A 19,073-nucleotide genomic window follows, 5' to 3' on the forward strand; every position below is an offset into this window, starting at 1 on the left:
ATCCTCAGAATCCTGATTTTAGTCGAAATTGAAGATTTTGAGAGTCCCGGTCATCCTGGAGCCTATATATATCAATAAAAAGACGTTTTTAACAAGGAGACCTGGGAGAGTAATAAGAAGACCTAGAGATCACGAGATGGCTACGGAGAAGAAGAATTTTATTTTCTTTGATTTAGGCGATACTTGGATGCTTGTTTTCGATTTGTCTTGAACCCTGATACTCTTATATTGTTTATTATCATGCTTTCATTGGAACTCATGGTGACGATGAGTTCGGTTATGAACTAATCGTTATCGTGGGGTTCTAACAGATTTATTTATGGATTTCTTTAGTTAATTTGTTTTAATATCTTGGTGTGTGGTGATTGTATGATAACCTAGTATTGGTTGTGCTTATTCGTCTTATGTGCGTAGCTAACATATAAGATACCTGTGTTAATCTCTATTGAAGTGACAGTGAATATAGAGGTTTAGAACTTGCCATGCTAGCATATGTTCATGTGTCATTGTTATGCATGATTCATAGGTAATTTTACCCATCTTACTTGCCCTATGTAATCACGATAGATAACTTGCGCATTAAACCGTTATATTTTCAATTCTTATAGACATATAAGGACTAAGCATAATTGGTGTCTATTCAACTTCTATCTCTTTTGTGGATGCTTGGTAGTAGGGTATTCGTATAATGAAAGTTGGCGTTTACTAGTTTCATGTTATCTGATTAGTGTTATCACCATTACATGCTAAGGTTAAGAACAATAAGGCTATTGAATGAAGTATTTAATGAAGTTAGGATCCCATGTTTGTCATATATATTAATTCAACCATTCTTGTTCTCTTAATTATAATTGTTAGTTTAATTCTTAGTTATAAAAAATTTCAACTTGTTATTTTTCTTAGAATTAGATAATAATCATATCATTGTTGCATAGGTGCATATTCTTAAATTAACCAAAGAGTCTATGTGGGAACGAACTAGAAAGAATTATATATTACTTGCGAATACGTATACTTGCGTGTATTATTAGCGCGTGTTAACGTTCTAACATGTTTTTTGGCGCCGTTGCCGGGGAATCGGTGTTAATTTTAAGATTATGTGCTTGTCATTAGTGGTCGTTAAAGTTCACTGACTCAGACTCTTTTACTTTCACGGTTTACTTATTGTGTTTCGGGTACTCGTTACAATGGGAGATCCAGCATCACGAACGAAAGCCTTAATGGATTTTTCTCAACCCAAGATCAATGACATTTAATCTAGCATTGTCAGGCCAGCTATCACAGCTAATACCTTTGAGATCAAGCCCGCCATAATTCAGATGGTACAAAATTCAGTTCAGTTTGGGGGTGCTCCAACGGAAGATCCCAATACGCACATTAGGGATTTCATAGAGATCTGCGACACCTTCAGGTTCAATGGTGTTTCTGAAGATGCTATAAAGCTGAGGCTTTTCCCATTCTCTCTGAGGGATAAAGCTAAGTGCTGGCTACATTCTCTACCAGTAGGTTCTATCACCACTTGGGAGGATCTTGCTCAGAAGTTTCTTACTAAATTTTTCCCTATGGCGAAGACAGCTGCAATCAGAAACGCTCTTACTCAATTTGCGCAGCAATCGGGAGAACATAGAATGCCTGATTGGATGATCATCAATTGTTTTTATAACGGGTTGGGAGCACAATCAAGACCCATGCTCGACGCAGCATCAGGTGGAGCATTATGGACAAAGAGCTATGAGGAAGCTTATGATCTAATTGAACTAATGGCTGCTAATGAATATCAGTATCCAATCCAGAGATTGCCACATGGCAAGGTAGCAGGAGTTCTTAAAGGAAATACAACTACGGCTATCACTGCTCAAATAAGGGCGTTTACTAGTTTCGTGTTATCTGATTAGTGTCATCACCATTACATGCTAAGGTTAAGAACAATAAGGCTATTGAATGAAGTATTTAATGAAGTTAGGATCCCATATTTATCATATATATTAATTCAACCATTCTTGTTCTCTTAGTTATAATTGTTAGTTTAATCCTTAGTTATAAATAATCTCAACTTGTTATTTGTCTTAGAATTGGATAATAACCATATCATTGTTGCATAGGTGCATATTCTTAAATTAACCAAAGAGTCTATATGGGAACGAACTAGAAAGAATTCTATATTACTTGCAAACGCGTATACTTTCGTGTGTTATTAGCGCGTGTTAACATCCTAACACCCTCTGAACTACCTTTGGGATCAGAGTATAAAGTAAAGAGCCAGATGAATCAAATGGGATACCAAAATTTATTTTCAAATGATGTAATATTGATGATTTGACAATTTGTGATGATTTCATTGGTGAAATTTATGTAAATGCAAAGTATTCATTATTATTAATTATATTGTAGTCATGAAATTTGAAATCCAGTTTAACTATCAACTAGCGTAAAAGCTCGTGCAAGGTACGGGCCTTCATATATATATATATATTGAAATATTATCTCGAATGAATTTGTATCTATATAGAAATAATTTTTGAATATGATAAATGATTATTTTAATTTTTCACTGAATTGTCTTACTTCTTTTTCTTTTCATACATACTATTAGAGTGGTATTGGATAACTTAAGTAATGATAGCTAATTATTTATCGTAGAGTTCGATTTTAACTTAACCCAAAAATTTTGAGATTAGATATTTATTGTAAGCTATATGTTAATAAAAAAATCAAAAATATATCATTAAAATAAAAATATTTGAAGTTTGTTTGTAGGGATATGCATTGTGTCACTTCGGGGTCGGGGACTACTATCCCTGCTGTTAGTCGCTAAACACGCACTAAAATTCACGCAAATATACGCGTTCGCAAGTAATATGGAATTAATTCTAGTTCGTTCCCACATGGACTGTTTTAGATTAACTTTGTGATTTATGCACCTATGCAACAATGATATGTCTATTATTCAATGCTAAGATGAATAACAAATTGAGTTTTAATTATACTATGATTAACTAAAGAGAATTGTACTAAAAAACATTAACTAAAGAGAGTAAAGAGAGTTGAATAATATATAATACAAATATGGGATTCTAACTTCATTAAATACTTCATTCAATAGCCTTTTCGTTCTTAACCTTAGCATGTAATGGTGATGACACTAATCAGATAACACAAAACTGATAAACGCCAACTTTCGTTGTATGAATACCGTACTACCAGACATCCATAAAAGAGATAGAAGCTGAATAGACACCAATTATATTGAGACCCTATATATCTATAGAATTTGACAATATAACGGTTTAATGCACAAGTTATCTATCATGATTACATAGGACAAGTAAGATGGTTAAAATTACCTACGAATCATGCATAATAATAACACATGAACCTATGCTAGCATGGCAAGTTCTAAATCCTTAAATTCACTTTCGCTTCATTAAGAATTAACACACTATCTTATAAGTTCGCGACGCTCATAAGATGAATAAGCGCAACCAATACTAGTTTATCATACAATCATCACACACTAAGACATCAAAATAAATCAACTAAAGAAATCCATAAATAAATCCGCTAGAACCCCACGATAACGATTAGCCCATAATCGGACTCATCATCAACGAGGGTTCCGATGAAAGCATGGTGTAATAAACGTAGTCTTTATACTTAATAAAACCAAGTACGAAACACAAGTAAAGGTTCAAGAATAAGAAAACTATCATCCAACGTTACAACTAAAAACAAATAATCATAAGAATAAACTAGATGTTCTTCGCCTTTGTTGAATTGTGCTCTCCGGTCTTCTTTACACCTTTTCCTTAGCTTTTGTATGTTTCTCCTTATGCAAAATGTCTTTATTTATGTATATATAGCAGCCCGATGCAGAGTAGAAGTATTCTGGATCAAAATTAGAATAGAAACATAATTTCTTTTCTCAACCTAGCGCGGGCGCGCTTGACCAGCGCGGGCGCGCTGAGCTTCTGATCTTTGGGCACGGCCGCGTGCTAACACAGCGCGGGCGCGCTGACTTCATGTATAAAATTCTGACTTCTTTTCCTTGCTGATTTGATTTGGTTTTCCAAGAGCTTTTATTCCAACACCATCCTAACACCCAATTAGCACTAAAACCATGTTAATTCACCTTATTACCTGGAAAATGCCTGCAATACAAAAATACTAGAAAACACATTAAAACACCAAGAACTTGAGTACAAATACACTAATTCAAAGCTTTACAGTGCGTAATAAAGTGTCATAAATGTCACTCAACACCCCCGATCCCCGAACACACCTTGAATCATAAACAGGAATTTTTTTCATTACCGATCCTCGCCGAAACGGGAATTCCTACGGTAATGCGGGAAATAATTAAAAATAATAATTTTTTATTATTAGTATATTTTTAAATAAAAAATAGTTTAATAATTCGTAAAATATAAAAACATTGATAATATCTCATATCTTTAATATCAAATCATATTAAAATTGATTTTATAATGTATATGAATGACAGATTAAAAATATGTATTATATTATAATGTAAAAAATTGATCAATAAAATTATAGATTATTTTAAAATTATTATAATTTTTTTAATATTAAATACTGTTTTTATAAAGATTTATTTAATAAAATATATAAAAATATATATACATAATCTCCATATATATATTAAGAGAATTTATAATGTGAAGTGAGTGAAACAAATTGGAAATAAATATGAGGTGAGTGAAACAAATATGAGGTGGTGACATTTTTACAATTTTATAATGAAACTACAACAACTAAATAAAAAGGAGGCACATAAATAATATAAACTAACATTTTATTTACTCAAAAATTAAAGTAATAAAAAAATGAGGATGTGGTTTATCTAATAAGAATTTTAAAGTAAGGCCCCATTTTCTGAATGACTTCTTTATGAGTTGAACCGGACAATTCCGATAGGTCAGATCATTTGGATTTTTCTTTTCATTGAGCTGCGCGAATAATATACAACTGATTCATTCCTTGTATATGAGCGATTCAGATACAAGTTGCTCTGTTCTTTAACCATTTTTTATAACTTTTCGTGCATAAACGTTAAACTGAATTACCTGCTCGGATTAAAAATATTAAAAATGAAAGGTAAAGGTAAGGTGAAAAAAAATCTAAAAATAACAACTGTACCACATATAATTTTCATGCACAACATTTATAGGCATAATTTGTTCATTTATATAATAAGATCCTTTAAATTGATTATTTTTTTCAAACCTATTTCCTATGTCTTAACAACAAAATTAATATTATTTGTTGAAAGAAAGGGGAACAATTACATTATAATATTTTACACATAAATATTCAAATAATTAAGTTAATTATTTATGTGGCAAAAGTTAAAAATCAATGTCATTCAGAAAGAGTTATATTTATTTGCCAAATAATATTTTTGAATGATTCAGAATCATTCATATATAAATCAATCATATTTGCCAAATGAGCCCAAAGTAAAGATGTTATGTAACACAATGATAGTGATATGAAATCTTTTATTAAGAGATTTGGGGTTTGATTCTTAGTACATACAATAATATACCCATTTTTAACAAAAATTGTGTGAGGAGTCGCATTTTATAATTTTCCAACATAAAGGGCAAAAGTATAATTTTACCGTCATTAAAATGGTTCAATTACCTCTAGTTCTTTTTTAATATGTAGAAGGAGATATAATTATATATTAAACTATGAAAAATAAAAAAAGAGTTACATAAATAATATAATGCAACATTTTATTTACTCAAAAATTAAAATAATAGAAAGCGATTATGATCAAGAGAGATGTTGTGGTTTACAACATAATGGTTGTGACATGTAAGTCAGGGGTTCGAATCTTGGTCTATACATAAGTTCTTCTGAATTTTAGTTTAAATTATATATGGGTGTCATTTGTGTAATTTTTAAAAATAAAAGGGTTAAAAATAAATATGGCTCAATCTGCCCTTGGTTGCATTTTAATATATAGAACTAGCGTAAAAGCCCATGCGAGGCACGAGTCTCCATATATATTGAAATATTATCTCAAACGAGTTTGCATCTATACAGAAATAATTTTTAAATATGATAAATGATTATTTTAACTTTTTACTGGATTTTGTTATATTTTTTTCATACATACTATTAGAGCGGTATTAGATAACTTTAGTGGTGAGAGCTTATTTTTAATCGTACAGTTCGATTTTAACTTAACCCGAGAATTTTTAGATTAGATATATTTATTGAAAGTTATATGATCATAATTAATAAAAAATCAAAACTATATCATTATAACAAAAAACATTTAAAATTATTTTTAGAGATATGCATCGGGTCACTTCGAGGTCGCAGATTACTATCTCCACTCCTGATCCGCGAACACACCTTGAATTCGAAACATGGATTTTTTCATTACCGATTTTCGCCAAAACGGGGAATCCTAGGGGGATGGGGGAATAATTAAAAATAAGAATTTTGTACTTTTAGTATATTTTAAAAAATAATCTACTAATTCGTAATATATAAAAACCTTGATAATATCTAATATTTTTAATATTAAGTCATATTAAAACTGATTTATAATGTAAATAAATGACAAATTAAAAATATATATTACATTATAATGTTAAAAATAGATCAATAAAATTATAGATTATTTTAAAATTATTATATTTTTTTAAATATTGCTTTTTATAAAACTTTATTTAATAAAATATATAAAAAATATAATGTGAAGTGAGTGAAACTAATCGGAAATGAATATGAGGCGAGTGAAATTTTATAATAACAATATAAAAACTAAATAAAAATGAGGCACGTAAATAATATTAACCAACATTTTATTTACTCAAAAATTAAAATAATAAAAACGAATTTGATAAAAAGAGAGGATGTGGGTTATTGAATAAGAATTTTAAAATTAACTCAAGAAAGAAGTGATGTGGCACAATGATGGTAATATGAAATGTTTGAACATGAGGTCTGGGTTCGGAGAAAATTAAACTTTAATTTGACGGCCATTAAAATGGCTCAATTTGATATATAGAAAGAAATTGAAAAATGCTAAGTATCATGAAATGGTTTCAAAAATCAAAAATGGTTCATAAATGCTATATACACAATTTAACTCTTATAATAATAAGATATGAACTTGCTGTATATACAAATAATTTGAGTTTGATTCTCACTTATCCCGAAAGTTATTAGAACATAACATTTAGTCTATTTACCTAGTTCATATCTTTGTTTCGTGTGTGCCATCGTGTAGTCTGTTTATCATAAGAAAAACCGCTCAATTGTAAGGCTTATATAAAAAAAATTAATGGAAAAGTTTTTCAAGCACGACAAGTCCTTCTGAAAAAGTTTTGGAAACCAAATTTGTACCTTCAGCATTTTATGAAGTAAATTATAGTTTTAAATGCATTCCGGTAAAAGTTACTGTTAAAAAAATGACAATTAAAATATTTGAGCCATGGCTTCAAGTCGGCTCACATCCAAGGCTTCAAAAGCATGGTGTGTGGGCTTTTTTTATAAAGTAGAAAAAAACAGTGCAAAAATCTCCCCCTTAAATATTTGTATCCACAAGCAAAATCCCCTTTAATGATGTCAGCTATGTGATAATATGGGCTATATAAGTCCCTGCAGCAGGCTCTCAATTTTCTTCACTCCAGCAAATTAAAACAGAGAGATACACATTTACTCTACACCTCTTGTGATACAACACACACTAAACCAACATTTCCCCTTCTAATGATGGCAGCCTCTGTTGAAAACAGGCAGTTCCACCGCCTCGACCATGGCGGTATTCGCAACTTTAAGCCTCCTACTCACCGCTCTGACTCTCCTGTTCATGGCTACAATGATAAAAATGTTGAGTTTTACTCCAGTGATGATGAGGATTGCATGACAGAGTATAAGGAGAGTATTGATAAAGGCAAGGCAGAGTTGGAGCCTTCTATTTTGGATATACGAGACATAGGAACCGCTGATAGTTGGATTGAGCGCAACGGTTCTATGGTTCGGCTTACGGGTAAACATCCGTTTAACTGTGAGGCGCCTTTGACGCGCCTCATGCATCACGGCTTTATTACTCCCGTGCCGCTTCACTATGTCCGGAACCACGGTCCTGTACCCAAGGCTACTTGGGCTGACTGGACCGTGGAGGTATGCGGATTAGTGAAGCGACCGAGTTGTTTCACTATGGAACAACTCGTCAATGATTTCCCTAGCAAGGAATTTCCAGCTACTCTGGTTTGTGCCGGAAATCGTAGAAAAGAACAGAACATGGTGAAACAGACTATCGGATTCAATTGGGGAGCAGCTGGCATTTCAACGTCCGTGTGGAGAGGCGTGCCCCTCCATCACTTGTTGAAGCGGTGTGGTATTTACGGCAGGAAAAAAGGCGCCCTCAACGTATGTTTTGAGGGCGCCGAAGATCTTCCGGGCGGTGGTGGATCTAAATATGGAACTAGTATCAAAAAGGAGTTTGCGATGGATGAAGCTAGAGATATCATGTTGGCGTACATGCAAAACGGCGATGTTCTGTCACCGGATCACGGGTTTCCCATTCGGATAATTATTCCGGGATTCATTGGGGGCCGGATGGTGAAATGGTTAAAACGGATTGTTGTGACAACTAAAGAATCAGAAAATTATTATCACTACAATGATAACAGGGTACTTCCTTCTCATGTGGATGCTGAGCTGGCCAATTCAGAAGGTATAACTAGTTGAGTACATATCTAGCTTGAACCGTTCCTAGACATAAATTTAATGCATTTGCATCATAATTTTTGTTTGATTAGATATTGGTTATGACATATGTGGGTGTGTGTGTTTTTGCAGCTTGGTGGTACAAGCCAGAGTACATCATCAATGAGCTCAACATAAACTCAGTGATTACGACACCGTGCCATGATGAAATCTTGCCTATAAATTCATGGACAACACAAAGGCCCTACATTTTGAGAGGATATGCTTATTCCGGTGAGTCATTTGACTATATATACATTATAATTGCAACTTGCAAAAATATTTCCATTTTTTATAGACGCAGACCTTTTTTTATATATGTGAAGAACTTAGGATCCTAATATTTTTACCTAAATAATTTCTCTACTTAGACAATCACAATCACTAGAATCGATTTATTATATATTCCCCGGAATATTCTACAAGTAAACTAGCCTTTACGAACATGGTTTGCTATCAAGCTGTTCAAAGCCACGAGAAAGTGTATCTTTTGGAATTTCTTTTCGAGTTTGAGATCCACAAGTATTGGCTAGAAAACAAATGGGTTTCTTTTTGCTATCTCTGTGTTCCACAGAAATACAATCACTTTTGTGATGGAAAGGGACCGGTTTGTTTCATAGTACAATCAACAAACAAAGACTTTTTTTCCTAACCACACTTATATGCCTTATAAATAATATATGTTCTAATAAATTGCGGGAATAAGTAAGAATTAAGATACCTATTTGAAATATCTCATCGCGCTCCCTAACAAAGACTTTAGGTTCAGTTAGTAGTTTATAAACTTTTATCTCTAGATATTGGTCAAAATTTAGCATATTTTCTTTCATTTTATAAATAACACTGGTAAGATAAAAGTCACGAGTTGCTAAAAGTGGGTGGTGTGGTAATGCAAAACAGGAGGGGGTAAAAAAGTGACAAGAGTTGAAGTGACTATGGACGGTGGAGAGAGCTGGCAAGTGACAAAGTTAGAACATCAAGAAAAGCCCAACAAGTATGGGAAATACTGGTGTTGGTGTTTTTGGTCATTGGAAGTGGAGGTTCTAGATTTGCTTGCTGCTAAAGAGATAGCTGTTCGTGCTTGGGATGAAACCCTTAACACACAACCCGAGAAGCTCATTTGGAATGTTATGGTACCCACTTTATCACTTTCGCTTTTTCTATTACCTACTACTGTATTTCTACAACTTATTCTTCCCTCTATATGAAGTACTTGACTGTTCAATTTCCGCCAGATTTTGCCAGCACTAGAAACATCTTGTGACACGTATGTTCATAAATAACTAATTGCATTTCACGTGCTGCCTCATGTGATTATCCAACTCGCACAATATACAATAGTGTGTATTAGTGTGTGCATACTTAGCATGTTAGCACCTTGGATCGAGTACTTTGACATTTCATGTAGAGTAATAGTGGGGCAATTTTATAAATTACTGCACTTGTAATTTGTATTCTGCACGGTCGTCTAATTTGGATTGTGTCTCTAAAATACAGGGTATGATGAATAATTGTTGGTTTCGAGTGAAGACCAATGTGTGCAAACCACACAAGGGGGAGATAGGAATTGTTTTTGAGCACCCGACTCAGCCTGGAAACCAGTCGGGTGGATGGATGTCAAAGGAGAAAAAGCTCGGAAAATCCATGGACGCCTTAAAGAGGAGTGTGTCAACACCATTCATGAACACTGCTTCAAAGGTTTACTCTATGTCCGAAGTCAAGAAACACAACTCTGCAGAGTCTGCGTGGATCATTGTCCACGGCCACATTTATGACTGCACTCGCTTCCTCAAGGATCATCCTGGTGGTGCTGACAGCATTCTCATCAATGCTGGTACTGACTGTACAGAGGAATTTGAAGCCATTCACTCAAACAAAGCTAAGAAAATGTTGGAAGACCACAGAATTGGAGAGTTGATAACAAATGGTTATACCTCCGATTCTCCTAATAATTCTCTTCATGGTGCATCAAACATGGTTTCAATGTTGGCACCAATCCGGGAAATGACAACCAAAGTCGTAGCACTTGTTCCCAGAGAGAAAATCCCATGCAAACTAATTTCCAAGACCGCAATTTCTCATGACGTGAGAGTATTTCGTTTTGGTTTACCTTTGGAAGATCAAGTGCTTGGTTTACCTGTTGGTAAGCACATATTTTTGTGTGCAACTGTCAATGACAAGCTTTGCATGCGAGCTTACACGCCAACTAGCACCATAGACGAAGTTGGGTACTTTGAACTTGTGGTAAAAGTTTATTTCAAAGGTGTAGTCCCCAGATTTCCTGATGGCGGACTAATGTCACAATATTTAGATTCAATACCACTAGGGACGATTTTAGATGTCAAGGGTCCCTTAGGTCACATCGAGTACACGGGCAGGGGTAACTTTACAGTGAGTGGGAAACACAAGTTTGCCAAGAAGCTGGCCATGCTTGCTGGGGGGACGGGTATCACTCCTATTTATCAAGTGATGCAAGCAATATTGAAAGATCCAGAGGATGATACAGAGATGCATGTTGTGTACGCAAACAGGACTGAAGATGACATACTGCTGAAAAATGAACTTGATGCTTGGGCTGAGAAGTATTCAGACAAGGTGAAAGTGTGGTATGTTGTGGAGAAAGCAAATGAGGGATGGAAATACAGTGCTGGATTTATCACGGAAGCTATCTTAAGGGAGCATGTTCCGGCAGGTTCAGAGGATGTTTTGGCACTGGCTTGTGGTCCACCACCTATGATTCAGTTTGCCATTAATCCCAACTTGGAAAAGATGGGGTACAATATAAAGGATTCGTTGCTAGTGTTCTAAAATAGCTTAATTTAGTTTATGTTTCAATAATGAATGTGTATGGAATTGGTAGAATAATAAAGTGTGTACAGGGCTTTGAACTAGTTTTGGCTTTTCATTGCAGTTTATTTGATATGATTCATTTCATATATTATTTAATTTCACCCTATATACAGGCTAATTTGGTATATATGTATGATATGATCTTGATCAATATACAATATATCCCACTTCAGTCGCACATATTTTCATTATTTGCATGTATTATGTTTTTGAATTTCATATTAGAATAAAAAATTATGATAGTATTATTGTACAAAACAAAACTGTTTGTGTTTTAGTAAAAGTAGATGAGTAACATTGATAGTATTATTTTTTGCAAATTTCATAAATATGTGAATGACATTCAGAATTTTTTGTAGACTTTTGTACATATTGTGATATACTTCTAAGTAAAACTATATTATATATTATGAACAAAAAATTACCTTTCAATGTAAAGTTAGCTTATAACATAAATTGTAAATATACTTCTAAATTATGCATTAAAAAATGTAAAAGAATTATAATTATCAGTTCATTTTATATCATGAAACTGCTAGTCAACAAAATTAATAAATTTTATTAATTATAAAATAAATTTATTGGACAAATAATGTTATACAGGACCAGAATAATCATTCACTAAATCTATATTGTCTCTTAGTTCTAATGTTAGCACATACAATAATCATGAAATGACAGTAAATCTATATTGTCTCTTATTTCTGATGTTAGCAATGTTAACCTTATAAAACAGTTGTTTGTTAGAATTTGACAGCTCAAGGTTACTCAGTTTCTTTAATATTAGATGACTCTAGGGTCAGTTGGTTTCTTTAATTTGAGATCATGGATTCACCACATACACATTGTGAGATAATTAATATACAAACAGACCAGAACCAGCCGACATATTCTCTTAAAATTTATTATAGATATACATTATTATAAGTGAGGTTGATCAAGTGATCGGATCTGATCTATAAACAAAAATTAAATTAAAAGATTATTTATTTGTTTGTCGATGCACACAACAACAAGATTGCAGCAAGTTTGTCATGATCGAGTATCCCCATCCCCTGTGGCTATTAGTTACTTAAAAGTTTGTCCACTGCAAGTGAGCCGGTATAACAAGTTAAATGGATTCATACATATTTTTACCTATTGGCCCTTTTTTTTGCTAAATAGATATACCTATTGGCCCTTGCATGCACCATAGTCTTGATTTTTGGTGCATGGAAAAGCCAGTCTATCTCTGTACATACATGTTTCTGCGGCCCAACTCCTTGACCCCTATCCACTTCCTTCCTGTTTTTGTCTTCTTCGTAAATTGTTTAAATTGTTGTAGAGCTGTTAACTGGAAAATGTTACAGTAGTTGTGACCTGCTATATATGAATAGGTTATATGCTATAAATATGAGATGTGACTATTCATTATACTACCAAAAACTAAAAAAAAATATACAGCCATATATATATATATACTAGCATATAACTCGTGCCATGCACCGGCTAATTATAATATAATATAAATATTTATTTAATATTTTTTTCTAAAAAATAAAAATTATAAAAAATAATTTAATAAAAAATAATAACTATGTATAATTGAAATTAATGATACATATATTTTTAATATTATAACCATATATACATATATACTAGAATATAACCCGCGTGGCTAATTATAATATAATATTATTATTTACTAAATATTTTTTGTAAAAAACAAAAATTATAAAAGATAATTAAATAAAATATAATGACTATATATTATTGAAATTAATAATACATATATTTTTAATATTATATTTTTGACGGATTCAAATTTGCATATTTAAAATATTAAGATTTAGAATATTGTTCATATTAAATATAACGATTCTCATATATTTATTTTAAAATTTAACAATACCATCACATTTCAATACTAAATTATTAAAATCGAAAGATATTAAAAATGTGACATGACTACTCATATTTTAATACTTACACCATAAATTATTTATTTTATAATTAAAATTTTAGTGTACAAAACCTAAATTCAATTGTTTTTAGTTTGAAAACATCCATTTTTTAATTATCGGTATTTCTTAAATATAAAGAATTCTATTTCAACATAATGAATCCTATTTCATGTTGGCCTATGTGAGAATGCAAGTTTTGTGTTTTTTTCAATTTCATGTATTTTTAATTTAATTTTTAAATATAGTATTTGTGTTGATATAATGTGTATTAACTATTAAGAATTAATTGATTATGAAATTATTTGGTCTCCCACTCAGAGAAAATTATAATTTAAATTAATTTTAAAATAGTCAAAGATACATATTTTTTTTCTTATTTTTTAATATTAATAATGTTTTTGAAAGTTGTGTTAACTATTTTTTAGGAAGATTTTTACCAAACAACCAATCATAACCTATTACGCTTAAAATAGCATATTACGCTTAAAATAACATATAACCTATGCGATGCATGATTTAATTTTAATATTTATAATTATATTATTATTATATTTACTTTTTATTATAAAAGGTAAAATATGAAATAAAATAAATAGGTTTTTGAAATTTATGATATTAATTTTAATATAAATTATTTAATCTTATTATTTTCAAATTTATTTATTAATTTTGCGATCCAAATATATTTTTGATATAAATGGTCATCGGAGTAGGTTTTTAATAGCGACTCATGTGACAACTACGTGCAAGTGTGCTGTGTGGGAAATTTGATAGGACTAATGGATGTATAATTTATCTATATGGCATTCTTTAAATTAATTAAGATGAACGAAAATCTTTAGCCGCCGCCTCCCTCCTTTCTTCCCCTCTACTAGGGTTTGTCAATTTTCAAGTAAATCGAGGGGTTTCCACTGGTTTTCTCTGGTGGAAAACCCAACCCCTTTATTCTATTTTATTCTCGTTAATTTCTTTTTAATAAAACCCAATATTTTGGGTGTTTGTGTGTCTCTTCTATTGAAGTGTGTGTTTTGTCTCTCCTTTTGGAGTTTTTGTTATGTTTTTGTTTAGTCATGTTTGGGTTTATCTGGTGTTGAATCTGTTGAAGACGAATTTATTGATATTTTTGCTGATCTGTAAAGCCTGCATCGAATTCGGGACGGCGGTGATTATTGCAAGAGCTCACCTTTCACAACCAAAAATTGTTCATCTTTCATTGATTTACACTTCCGGCATGTCTACAGCTAGTATCCAGCATTAAGATAGTTGAGGTGTCTTCGACATGTCTATAGCTGGTGTCCGACATGTAGATAGCTGTGGTGTCGTTTCTCCAATCTCATTTTATGTAATTGGTGTTTCTCAACATTGGGCTAACCATAGTTTTTATGTGATATGGTCAATTGCGATGTTACTATTTTCAGAGATACTTGTGCAATTTGGATCACTTGGGATGTCTTTAATTTCGTTTTTAGCTTCAAAAATTTTAAAATTCTATGTGTTAAACGATCAGGAAACAAATCATCTAATTGTTCTTAGTATGTTATTTGTTATACAACCTGGTTGTATCAACAGTTGGGGGTTTATCCGGATGTACTATATTCAATTTAATGAAAACTTTCTACATTTGTAAAAAAAAAATTAGGATGAACGAAAAGTGTTTTTTTGGTAAGAGAGGCATACATTGAGTCGGCATGTAGAGTAGAATTTTATTTTTTATTTTTTTAATAAAAAATGATAAGTGTTAGCTTGTTTTCTTGGAAAGTGTTAACCAATCAATTAAACAAAATTATGTTTTGACTCAAAAAAATTATGTTTTGTTTATAATAGTATAGTATGGATAGATAGATTAATAATATTATTTTTTAAAATATTTTAAAATATTTTTTTCTTGATTTATTAATTATATTATTATATTATAATTTGAATTACTAAAATTAATTTTGAAAGTGTTTGGTTTCCTATAAAAGAGGTAAGAAAGAAGTTGAGTACAATTAGATATTAACTTGGATACAAATTCATAGAGTTTGTAGTTATATTAGATACTTGATTTATTTTTTTGATAAGATTATATTTGTTATTTTAGAAGGTATTAGCATATTTTTTAGGAAACTGTTAACGAACCGATCAAACGAAACCATGTTTCGCTTATAATAATATAATATAGATATATTAAATTTGTTATAATTTCAAATGTTATAGTTTCAAATTATTGATAATTTATAACTCATATATTGGTAGCCATTTTGTCAATAAATTTGTCATACAGTAATCATTTTCTCAAAGAAGCAGGCCTACTAGTTCCATTAATTTTCTGAACTATGGTGAAAATGGGTAATAAAAAGCCAATTAAGCTCCTTTACAATTTGGGATGAATCGGTTTGGAAATTGCTATGCTCTAACAAAATATTACACTGAAAATTTGAAAATATCTTAAGGATAGTGGACAAAATGAAAATATTATGAATACTAACAACAAAGTGATAGTGTTAGTTGTTATGGACACACAAGGCAGTATTGACCCAAGTTGTGTCACAATTTTAAAGAAATACTAGTTAGATAACCTTAGGCTAGTTAATTTTTTTAATTTTTTTTTTAATTATAATTATTTAAGTGTCATTTTAATTTTTTTAATTTTTATTCAAAAATCAACCCAAACTATTAAGTATGATATTTGTATTATGATTATAATAAAAAGATTATAATTATTATAAGATTTCAAAAATTTTATTATTTCATTAAAATATACTATTAAATCATATGTAAAATAGGATTATTGAAATCAATATAAGAATTGTAATTAAAAATAATACATATAATAAGTCATATAAAAGTAAAAGAAGAATACAAATTAAATATTTAGAGTTATAATGAAATTTAAAAAGGGTAAATCAAAAGTTGAAACCACGTATAATATTGAATTAGCAATACATTAAGGAATTAAGAAATAAAACCAAAATAAAACCAAAGTTATTAGATAGCAGTATAAGTAAACAAAAATAAAACTAAATATAAGATAACAAAAATAAAACCAAATTTAATAGAATCATAATATATGTAAAAAGTATAATGGGAATAAATGGTGTAATCAAAAGTTTAGTAAAATTAAAAGATATACAAAAATAGAATTATAAGATATATATGAAAGAATAAGTGAAACTAAAAGTTTGATGGTACCAAAAATTAATGAAATCAAAATTAATAGTATCATTTGAGGTTTGCTTATTAATAAATGTTATTAATTATAAGTAGTATTCAATTTATGTAACAAGATTAATATTATTGGATATATATAATAAATATTTATGCATATATATTAAGTATTTTTATTTTTATATAGAAAAAAAATTAATAAATGATGAGCTTAAAAAAATAATTATAATATAAGAATTATTTTAGGAGAAAAAGCTGGATGTAATTTTTATATTCCTATAAAAAAATTATCCCTCCCTGAAAAAAGGGAAAATATAATTACATAGTAATTTATCGTATGTGTATGGGTGTACTCCACTCATTATTCATACATCCATGTGTAATTTGTTGACTTATCTTATAATCAAAGTTCAAATACCGTGTATGGAAAAAGAGGTAGCATGTTAGGTGTAGAGCCGGCCAAACGAGCGGTTTGGCTCGGCCCGTTCACAATTCAGCTCGTCAAAATTCGCCTAATTCGGCTCGTCAACGAGCGGTTAATTATTCGGCACAAACCGTCAAGTGTAACGAACCGAATACGAATAGTATTTTCTGAAACCGGAATCGGCCCGGAACCGGACCGGTCCGAACCGATTAATTCGTCAACGAATTATCAGGGAGAAGACACGTGAATTCACGGTTAACCGGCCCGCGAATTGTCGGTGATCTTTAATTTTGTATGCATTTGGACTGGTTTCTTTTCTTTGTATGGTAGGTTTTAGGATTTTATAATCTGACTTAAATATGCTCACAGGAAAATCAACAATACCACCATTAACTAGGATTTTAGGATTGTAACATTTTTTTTAATTAATAAAATTTATAGAGTTACTTATTTTATTATATATTAATTTTTAAAATTTGGAAATATATTTTCAACAGAAAAAATGAAGATGAAAAAAAGAAAAAAGATTTTAATTCTCACCAATCACAAAATACCTTCTGCTTAAAATAATTAATTACAAATATTATTATGTTTCAAAAATTACCGAATTAAATTAATCAATTTATGTTTACAATATTGTAACTTTAATCTTTACAATCAATTTGTAAATCAAAGTGAGAAGATTTTATATTTTTTATATTACAACTCTGATTCATTACAAGTTACAACAATTTATTAAAAAAAAAGAGAAATATGCAATTCGCGAGTTAACCGCGGTTAACCGCCTACCTACCAGGTTTCTTTATTCTGTTTAATCAAATTATTCGTTTGTTAACCGCCTATTCGCCTGAACCGTTTTATTCGGTTTATTCGCGTGCCGTTCACGGGTGATTGGATTCGACAATTGTTTAGTACATGCAGCTCCCATAATCTCTACTCTACTTTTCTGATGTTTGGTGTCCACGCAACTGGGAAATTTATGATTCCAAGAACAAGGCTTTTGGATGCTCCACCCAATTAACGTGATGTTGTTTCAAAATTTCAAAACACCAATTAAATAATTTAGTTGCTGCCTATTGTCTTCCTGTCTTCCCTTTGTTAATTTATTCTCAAGTTTTGTTAGGCAGATTATGTAGGGACTATTTATATTAGATACTAAACCTTTTGTAGCTTAACATAACTTCTAACCTCTCTTATTCTGGTAGGTTAAATGGTTATAAAATAATTAAAAAAAAGATTTGGATAAATTATCTAAAATTTGTGATTTGTACTTCAATTTTGCATTAGCTATGATTGATGATATTTCAATAAACTCAATGAATTGTGCTTAAACTTTTAGTTTACTAAAACTTTAGTGAAAGACCTCCTTTTACACCCATCACAAATGCATTAATTTCAAAGAATATAATTATTTTAGACAGTTGATCACTATTCATTAAATGTAATAATTAAAAAAGGATTATCTGAAAAAAAATGTTCGCATATTTGCACATAAAATTGAAAATGAAATTGAAGTATTATCGGGAAGAAATATCTCAAAAGACTGATATTTTGAAATAGAGTAGTTTTCCTTGTAAAAGAATATTGAATCATATTTATGCATAATAATTTTATTAGTTTAAGTGTATGTTTTGATCCTGGTACATAAAATCAACTTGTTTAAACAAGCCAAAATGTACGGCAGGGGGCGCAGGGAAGACGGGCTAGCCACCCTGCAGACCACCTAAAATTTAGGATCCTCAAATATTTAGCAATGTATATATAAAGAAAATATCTCAATAAAGATGATTGAACTTATTTTGATAACAATTTAAAATTAACTTTTATATGAATGGAACATTGAAAGTATTTTAAATAATTTTTACATAAATATGCGAGAAAAATCTCCTTTTTTAATTAAATTGTCGGAAATATTTTTTGTTTAAAATATATTTTAATATATTTTATTATTTATT

General features: G+C 30.7%; 1 protein-coding gene across 1 annotated transcript; it reads left to right on the plus strand.

Moving 5' to 3' along the window:
- The first annotated feature begins 7,654 nt into the window (after positions 1–7,654).
- Positions 7,655–11,645, plus strand: LOC141712806 (nitrate reductase [NADH]-like). Its single transcript, XM_074515879.1, has 4 exons — positions 7,655–8,722; positions 8,848–8,988; positions 9,655–9,887; positions 10,252–11,645. The coding sequence occupies exons 1-4, from the start codon at positions 7,753–7,755 to the stop codon at positions 11,560–11,562; spliced, it is 2,655 nt and encodes an 884-aa protein (XP_074371980.1). The 5' UTR covers positions 7,655–7,752; the 3' UTR covers positions 11,563–11,645.
- Positions 11,646–19,073: the final 7,428 nt, after the last annotated feature.

Source organism: Apium graveolens, chromosome 3 (genome assembly GCF_009905375.1).
Source record: "Apium graveolens cultivar Ventura chromosome 3, ASM990537v1, whole genome shotgun sequence".
Taxonomy (NCBI): Eukaryota; Viridiplantae; Streptophyta; class Magnoliopsida; order Apiales; family Apiaceae; genus Apium; species Apium graveolens.